Raw genomic sequence first — 9488 nt, forward strand, 5'->3', positions numbered from 1 at the left:
AGCAGCAGGGTTTTCATCTCTTTGCAGAGATAAAGATAGAGAGAGAGAGAGAGAGAGAGAGAGAGAGAGAGAGAGAGAGAGAGAGAGAGAGAGAGTACCATTACGCCTCTCCTCTATTTCCTCTCTCAGGGGCAGAAACCAAATGGACACATTAATAACACTCCCCATGTCTGAGGGAGCTAATGGTGCCTTGAGTGCTGATTAAGCCTGGGAAGAATTGGGCGTGGAGGAGGAGTATTAGTTTCATTCTCCTCGCTGGCTGTTGTGGCTAACAAATTGAAGCACAGATCGCACAGCGCTTGCTTTTTTGAGGACAAAACTGCTAATTGGCGAAAACCTTTAGCACATTAGGTCCTGGAGCTTCATTGCTTTGTGAAAGGAACAGGTTTTCCTTCTCGCTACATATCTCAGTTGTTTTGCCTGCATGAGAGTGATGCATATTCTTCCTGTTGAACTCTGCACTGGGTGGACCTGACTAAAATAACCCACAGTACCTGTTCGGCCAGTTTTCTATTGAGGCTTCACAAAGAACACAACAAGTAATTTTAAAGCATGTTTAGCCACTTATTTCAAAAGCTTTTCCATCTTTACACGAATGTGCATGGACATACAAAATACTAAAATAACAACTCATAATGTACATATATGATAATAATGACTTAAATAAGGCTTACAGTATCATGATGGTGCTTTTATTTTTTTTAAAGCTTCCTCCAAATTAAAGTGCTGAGAAATACATTTTCCACTTCAACAACATCCAGGAATAACTGCTGTCCATACACAACATAACAAGTTGTTTTCACCCTGAAGTCAAAGGATGGAAAAGAGTTTTGTTTTTTTTATCTCCTGGGATTAGTCAAATGTGTTCCTGGCCGTGCCCGGATTTGGTCTTATCACATATCCGTCACTGAGGCAAAACCCCAAGGAGAGCCACAGGTTCACAAATTCATGATTTTTGATGAAGCTTCTGCCTCAATCTGTCCTGCCAGTCCCCTCTCCATCACCATGTTGCTGGGTTGAAGGAGTTCAGTAGCTTGGCCAAGCGCTGACTCAGTCCAGCTTCCCTCATACTGTAGTTACAGTATGTAATGTTTGGTCAGGTTGAGCTCCTCCTCAGGCACAACGAGGTTCCCCATGTACCAGAATATCCAGAACACCAGGCTGAAGAAAATCAGCAAAGGTCCGGACAGCACAAAAAAGTCCCAGAAACTCAAAGGTGCAAAGATCCCGAGGAAGAAGAGGATGAGGCCGATGATGTCAAAAACCACAGCCAGTGTCAGGAAGACGATGGTGCTCTTCCTTTGCTCCATAGTCGGGGCTGGGTGAGACGGACAGGTGGCTGTCGGCTGAAGGTCTGACAGGATTGGGAGCACGTCTCTCCAGAAAAGTGATTCCTGTCTTCTGGATCATTGTGTGTTTCACCTAAGCACACCTTAAATTTCTTTCATAGCACACAACTTGGTGGAAAGACTGGTATCCAACCACAACAATGGGTTGTGATGCTCATTAGCAGCAGCTGAAAAGACCCACAGTCCATCTTCATTCCTTTGGACGGCTGACTAGTTTTGCAACTTTCATGCCATTAATGTGACACATCAACCCATTGTCTATGCACATATACTTCATAATCAGCCGACAGTGAGCATACACAGCGTTAAGCCTGCTATAATTAATTGAACGTGAACGTGATTTGGGGCCGATTCAGTGTGTTGCATCTTCTGTCAGATTGTTTAAAGCTTCCTCTTGACTTCAGAGATTTACCCCATTCACCCTTCATATTTAACTTGGGAGCAGCTCTTTAGGCCTTTAGTTTAAGTTTATTATAAGGATCCCCATTAGCTGACGCCTTGACGACCAGCTAGTCTTCCCGGGGTCCAAAACAACATTAAATTGGACAATATTAAATCAGACAAAATTACATTTCATTTCATGACACATACAGGAAAATAAAATAAACATAACACACTCTCAGTATAAAACAAGTATAAAACAAAACAACAAGGAAACAAAACCCAAGAAAAAAATATCTAGAAAACAAAATTACATTACACTATATTACAGAGCTAACATCCAGGTATCTCACAAAAGGGTGGATACATAGCATTCAAGCCTACCCTAAATATTTGATAATCCACGGTTCGTGCATCTCTACGATTAAGACACCTATTGTGAGAGCAACTGTCCCAAAGAGGAAATACATACAATGGAATCTTCTTAGTGAGCAGCTTGTTTGACCAGTCATGCTGCCACTATTTGTCTCTGCTCTACGGCTTTAAAGCACTGTCTGGCCTGTCATATAGCAGGTGTACACAGCACAGATGAAGGATGTTTTATTTACTGTAACATTGTCATGAGTCATTCTTAAATGCTGTTTCAGTTTAAATAAATAAAACCCGTTCAGAGCCGTGACATTTGCATAAGGTGTGCCATTATTGGGACTCCAATCTGTGGATCAGTCCCTGAGACTAATGTTCGCAAAATGAGGTTAGTAGACACTACATACATCTATTTGGATATGCAGTATGTTACACAGGGTCCCCAGTCACACACACTCCTCTGTTAAGGATTTTCAGGTTTGTTTAACCAACACTACACCACTAAGACAAACCAGTTTGACCGGTGTTTATGTTGCTTTGACAGCAAATCAAAAGGGCAAACATGACTCGGCTTTAGTAGCAGCTACAACTTGTATACAATATAAAGTTAAATGTGTTTGGAACATGTGGCAAAAATACATAAAGCTGAAAATAATGGAGGACAATTAACACAGGGACATTTCACCTTGTTGGATGGACGAAAGAGACTTTCTGAGAAGGCAAACTATTTTGTTGATTCATTATATATCAATATACGTTTGGATCCCAAAAAAAATTAAATAAAAGCATCAGTATGAGGAATTATATTCCTGCAGCATGGCCGGATCAACCTAGCCTGGTCCTACCAGACTCTGCTACATTTCAAGTGTTAACTTTCTTGAAGGCAGGTACTCTGTTGAAATTTAAAACTATTGGATCTGCCCAGAGCCACTCCGGTAACCTGGCTCCGCCCTCCTACATACTGTCTGGTAGGACCAGGCTAACAAGAGGGGAGACAACAACAACTATCGGCTTAGCATCGCTAGCGTTAGCTTTAGCCAACTCCTTTACCACTAAAGGAGCGAGCTGGAAAATCAAACAGTTCCCGAACCCCGTGGGGAGGAGGGCCACAACATCATGGCCACCAACAAAACTCAGCAAAGATAGTTCTTGCTCAGGCTTTAACTTCTGGATATTTGGCAACGTTGCCACAACGGGCCGCATCTTTCTCCGCCGCCATTACGGAACTATAACTCAAACTAGCGCACGTCATGACCTCAATGTCATCGTTCTCAGCCACTCCCTCTGTTCGCTGATTGGAACGCCAAATATTTGGTGGGAGAAAACCCAAGAATATACCGCAAACCCAGACGGAGTACTGAAGGAAAATGAAAATTGAGCGGAAGTACGTAGGAGGGCGGAGCCAGGCTAGGATCAACCAGCCCTGCGCTGACAAAAAGCTGCTGACCGCCATGTTTCTCCCATTCTCGTTTGGGTTTGTATTTAGAAATGATTTAAGTTACATGCACCACATAAGCACAATACATACTGAAACAAAGCTGTGAAACTAGGTTTTAACCTGGGACTCCTTTAAAATATGACCTCAAGTTTAGGTAGTACTGAAGGTGTTGCCTTTAGTTCCTTCTCATTAACGTTTATAATGTGCTTCAGTGGAAAGTACTATATTAACTGACATATTTGCAAATAATGAAATAACCTGGACATTTAAGAGTCTGGGGCTCCAATCGCCCACTTTGGTAACCTGGTTGGTAACCCAGCCTTGAAATCATTTGGAAATTGATGTTTGGAAATCAAATATTCATAAAATACAACAAAACAGTTCAATAAATAATAAAATACAAAAAGTAGTGATGCTTTTTTTTTTCAGGTGCATACTTTCTAAAGTTTCTTAGAGAGAACTATGAAATGTGGTTGTAATTTAAGGGAAAAGAGGAATTTCCTCAACTGCTCCATTTAAAACCGAGTAAATAGTCATTCAAATATAGTTGTTAATGGAAACAGATTCAAATTATGAATGTGTGTTGCATTGTATGTTTGTCTGTGGATCAATTTCACATTTTTGCATGCTCAGGTGACTAAAAGAGGTTACACTAACACTTAATAGGAAATGAGTCATTGAGATAGAGAGAACTCTCTATGTGTTTTTCCTATCAGTGGGCTACCACACTCTTTCCAAGAAACTTACAGATCTATGAGACAAAGTGTTACTGAAAATGAAAACAATTACAGAAATGTAGAGACCTTATTTTTCGTGTCAGCTCCAAATGTCCTGAGGGGTGTGGGGAGTGCATTAAGGTGCCTTGGACCTCAGTATTATACAGTTTACAGCACGTGTCAAACTCAAGGCCCGGGGGCGAACCTGGCCCCTCGCAAATCTTGATCCGGCCTGCATATCAATTTAGGTTTACAGTAAATTTTGGCCTGTCTAGTGGTTCGCCAAATCAAAAAGACAGAAAACTGTTTTCAAACTGCAATTACGTGACACCCAGAGTAGAATTAGTCAGATTTGCCGACTTTGAAACTCAGAAATTCCCACAGAACCAGAGAGTTTGAATATTCAGGCTTTGAAACAGGCTGTTGTGAGTCAGCTGTTTGGTAGCCTGCTTTAAAGAAAATGTAATCATTGTTTTGCTTGATTTGCTCAACTCTTTGATGGGCTTTATGTCGACCAAACTGTAAGTGAGGAGACTATATGAGACATACAGTAATACAGTCAAGATATTTAGGAAGATATTTTACTTTTTGCTTAGATAAAAGCATGTCAATAAACTATACACGTGTTGTGATTTTCATTTGAGTTTGAAACCCCTGATCTACAGCCTATGAACATAATTTCTAACGTTATATCAGAGTGCACTTCTTTATCCATTTAGTTTTGGCTGAGAAAGCTGCCCACACCCATAATATTATTTGCAGTATATAATCCATAAAGTCCCTGCTGCAGCAAATAATGAAATGTATCACAGCTGACATGACCACATTTTAAACAATTTTTTTATACTAAAGGTACCCATTCATGGCATCAGGTGGAAGTTCACATCTCTGTTTTTTTCCTCTGGTTCTATCTCCACTTTCTTCTCCATAGAAGGGTGGGGTGGGGGGGGGTCCAGGCAGTCTTCATAGCCTTTATTGTAGTATGCTACCCACAACCCAAAATGTACTACTTAAATGAATGTGCTAACTTGAAATATTAAAAACGATTACAGTGGTCATAGCCTAATTTTATGTTCATAGAGATAGACATATGTTCTCCACATAAAAGAAAAACGTTCAAATTTACATTAAATGTATAAATTAATTGTTGATATTGACTGTGCAGGCTCATGCACACCTCCAATTTCTGAAATGTATCACAGCAGACATGGCCACATTTTAAACTATTTGTTTTTATACTAAGGTACCCATTCGTGGCATCAGGTGAACGTTCACATCTCTGTTTTTTCCTCAGGTTCTATCTCCACTTTCTTCTCCGTAGAAGGGGAGTCCAGGCAGTCGTCGTAGCCTTTATTGTGGTATGCTGTGGACCGGCCCCATGTCACCCGGCTGGCCTTGTGCGGTCCCACTTGGCTGCCGTCCTCAACACATTTTACGCGTGGCTCTCCTTTCAGTTTCTGGCTTAACCTCTCGGATAGTTTCCTGGCCAGCTGCACGATACTGCTGCTCTTCTTCAAGCCGCCCTCGTCGTCCTCCGACACCTGGACGTTCCCCACGTACCACATTAACCAGAAGGCCAGGCTGAAGAAAATGATCAGAGAGCCGGAGTAGATCAAGAAGTCGCCGTAAAAGCGGTCGCCGATGCGCACGTTGGCGAATATGCCGACGAAAACCAGAATCAGACCGAGGACATCAAATAGGAAGGCGATCAGAAATGGAGTCACGCATCCTCCTATACACCTTTTCAGCTCCATGTTGGGAACATTACAGCTGCTTGCTTTAAGCTTGTATAACGGGAGGGTGATGCTTTATTCTTTGTAGGCTACCTGAGCTGAGGCAGCGCACCTGTAGAGAAACGCCCCACCCCTAAAGTGAAGATAAACAATGTAGCCTATTTCCCCAGGCGTGGTATCCAGTGTAGCGTGTACAGTGTACACACCCTGACTGTCGTGTCATTATTGTGTTGTCCTTCTTTAAAAATAACCGGACCGTCCCACAATTCAAGCTAAAGTCCACTGTCATGCTCTGGCTGCCATAATGCAAAGAATACATAACTTGCAGGATCTTTTAACATATCATTTGGCATTCAAATTGATATTTAGGTGAACAGAGCTCAGCTCATCATGACTCAGCCTTTTTTGTTTTGAATGCATTTATTCTGTTTGTGCTAAAAACTATAGGCTCTTATAAACCACTCTTTATTTGTTAATTGATGGTTATTTGGGAGCTTACCATTTTATTTTCCACTTTAAATATTTTCTTTCAGTTTCTTTCTTCTCTTATTTTTCATTTGAGGCTTAATCAACGTTTCTATATAAACTTGTGTATTACATGTTTTCCCTTTTTTGCAGACTAGTGGAAAAATTTTGGATGCTCTGTATGTTATTTTATAGTTTATTTTACTACTCTTTGTCTATTTGCCTCTGTAGATTTGTCCTACATTTAGATGACGCCTCATTTGCATTAATAAACATACACATTTCAAAAATAATTGTCTCAATGTAAGTAATCATGGGAAAGTTTCATGGAGATATTAGTTAGTTACCTGTAGTGTCTAGCAAAGTGTATGGAATTTTACAATTCATGTATTTAAAGTATTTTCTCATATTCATTCTCACATTCTCATACTTTCTCATACTCTGAGCCAGAAATCTCCACTTCAGTAGCACTTACATACACCACACCTTCCAGTTTCATTCCTATCTATATTCTGAACGTTTTTACAGCGGCCTTTGTTCATATATCATTCACAGCCTGATTTATGTAACATTCTATATCTAAAAACGGGGCATTTTTTCCACATTTTCAATATTAACTTGATATCATGTAAACATGAATTTGAATATTGACTTGAAATAATCTTTGTATTTCATGTAAAAAAAAAACACAATTTACCACTGAAATGACAGTGCTAACTTGAAACATTAAAACAGATTACAGTTAATATTATATATATATATTATTATATAATATTATTACTATTATATTCTGATGTCCATGGGGATGGACGTTGAATTTAAAAAAATAATCTTGTGTTCTCCACATTTTGCAAATTGCAAATTTGAATATGATGGGTTTAGTTTGTTGATATAGACTGTGCAGGCTCATGAACACCTTCAATTTGTTGTACAGTAGACAAGTGCGTATAGGAGGAAGTGGAGTGGAGCCACGGTGCCTCTGCAGAATAGACTCGGGAAGGAACATGTTTTGGTGGAACATGTGTACGTTCAAAGGTGTTTTTAGTCTTGCAACAGAAAACTCAGATTGGACAGATAGTCTAGCTAGCTGTCTGGATTTACCCTGCAGAGATCTGAGGAGAAGTTAACCATAGTCCTCATGAATCCATCGGAGTTAAGAATTCCAACACAAAGAAAGCGGAAGGTAATGGACATCCGAAAACGGACATCTGAAAAGAATGACATCCGGCAAAATTTCCGGCAGAACGAGAACAATCCCAGAAGTGGAACGTCGTGGATATAGACTAACATTTACTTAAATCTGCATTAACTTTTTTTTTGGGCCACTTGGGGGCAGGAGAAACAAGCTTTAAACACCAACACTGACATATTAAGGTTACAGTTGCCTAATTACACATCTAGCAGATACAGAGCAACATTTGCATTGATTTAGCATCGTGTTTGTGTCCAACTGATGCATGTAAGTCAAATAACTCTCCTTTTAGCTCTGCTTTGATATGGCACGTTAGCTGCTAAATGCTAAATTATGATTATTTATTTTGTTTTCTTGTGTAAAACGTAATAATCCAACAATATGTAGTCTAATTCAACAATAATCTTTCATTAACTTTAACATTCATGCGAATAAAGCTTATTTGAATTTGAGACACAAGTTCATGTGATCCATTAAATATTGATTACATTAGCTGCTTTAACTTTAAATACAAGCTGCTTAGTTGCTCGGCCAAAGTCTGATTTTAATTGCATATTCAATGGCAATAAACATTTCCTGTCCATTTTAATATAGACACTGGGTCTGAAGGGGTGAATTAAAAATGTTGGGCCACATAATATTTAAATCCTATGAAAATGTGCTTTCAGGTCACAGCAGTCAAATGTTTGTTCTTTACATATATTTGAGGATGAATGCAGCTTCAAAGTCTCCTTCCACATGCAGGACTTCAGCGAATGCAACGAAACAAAGTAAACCGCGGGAACTGACAATTATAAGCTCTCACAACCTTTAATTATTCATGAATTGGCATATACTGTACCACACAGCATTAGGAAATCCCCCTTGTCTACTTAACCCTCATGAACATTCATAAGGACAGTTTGCTTTCTAGTATCCTTCTCGCTAAATTGTGTGTGGATAATTGCAATTTATACAGCGTATTGTTGTCCTTGTGCTCTCACCTTCTTCTTCCACAGCCATGGCCATAAATGCAAATGTTGTCATGCACACTTGAGACTGAGATAAGAGCTTAGTGTTGCCAATCCTCGTAAAAACAAAAATAAATGTCACCACGCAGAGTCTTTTTAATAATTCACTCCCATGCTGAAAAGGTTCATTTCAATCCAGTGTGCTTTGAAAACTTAAAAGTTTCTCATGGTAAATGACTTCCAAACAATTACTTTTTGTGATCACAGGTTGAACATTGGAGGCCTGTAGTTGCTGAGAGGCTTCTTCTTATTTGACTGCTGCCTGTTCTCCTTGGTGATAGGGACCAGTACCAAGCCCACCACAAAAACCATCAGCCCAATGGACACCAGGGCCGGTCCCAGGATGTTGGTCCACTTCCTGCAGTGGCCCGCGAAGTACAGGCCGCTGATGATGATGCCGCATGCCAGGAAGCTGCCCCCGGTGGACATGAGGTGGATGGCAAACCAGAATTCTTCACACTTGCTGCGAGGGGTCTCTGCGGTCCAGAGGGACTCGCTGCGGGACAGGCTGAACACGGTGCTCTCTGTGCGGCTCGGGGGCGTCAGCTGGTCCCTGGACTGGGAGAGGGTGCACTCTCCCAGAGGGATGTTCTCTGGGCTGCCGTGCATGGCCTCTGGGATGACTCTGTGGAAACAACGTGGAATAATAATCTATCAGAGAAGACATGCCTCTCTGAGGTCTCTATTTCTAATCCAGAAAGTACTAATGGATAAAATCCTTTTCTGTAAATAGAGTGAAATATGTCACAAAAAGTGCAAAACTGTGGTCAGGAAGACCATTTTTAACACTTTAGTCATACTGATGTTAAAAGGACAAAACATATTTCCAAATTAACGT

General features: G+C 40.4%; 1 protein-coding gene across 1 annotated transcript; it reads right to left on the reverse strand.

The window, feature by feature from the left end:
* Window positions 1-540: 540 nt before the first annotated feature.
* Window positions 541-6114, reverse strand: tmem238l (transmembrane protein 238 like). Its single transcript, XM_078268852.1, has one exon. It carries the CDS (start codon window positions 6002-6004, stop codon window positions 5522-5524), a length of 483 nt encoding a protein of 160 aa, XP_078124978.1. The 5' UTR covers window positions 6005-6114; the 3' UTR covers window positions 541-5521.
* Between the last annotated feature and the right edge of the window lie 3374 nt (window positions 6115-9488).

Source organism: Sander vitreus, chromosome 15, assembly GCF_031162955.1.
Source record: "Sander vitreus isolate 19-12246 chromosome 15, sanVit1, whole genome shotgun sequence".
Classification (NCBI taxonomy): Eukaryota; Metazoa; Chordata; class Actinopteri; order Perciformes; family Percidae; genus Sander; species Sander vitreus.

Bases quoted from the DNA above. Each gene is read 5' to 3' on its own strand.
- tmem238l (XM_078268852.1), bottom strand. From the start codon at position 6,004: ATGGAGCTGAAAAGGTGTATAGGAGGATGCGTGACTCCATTTCTGATC.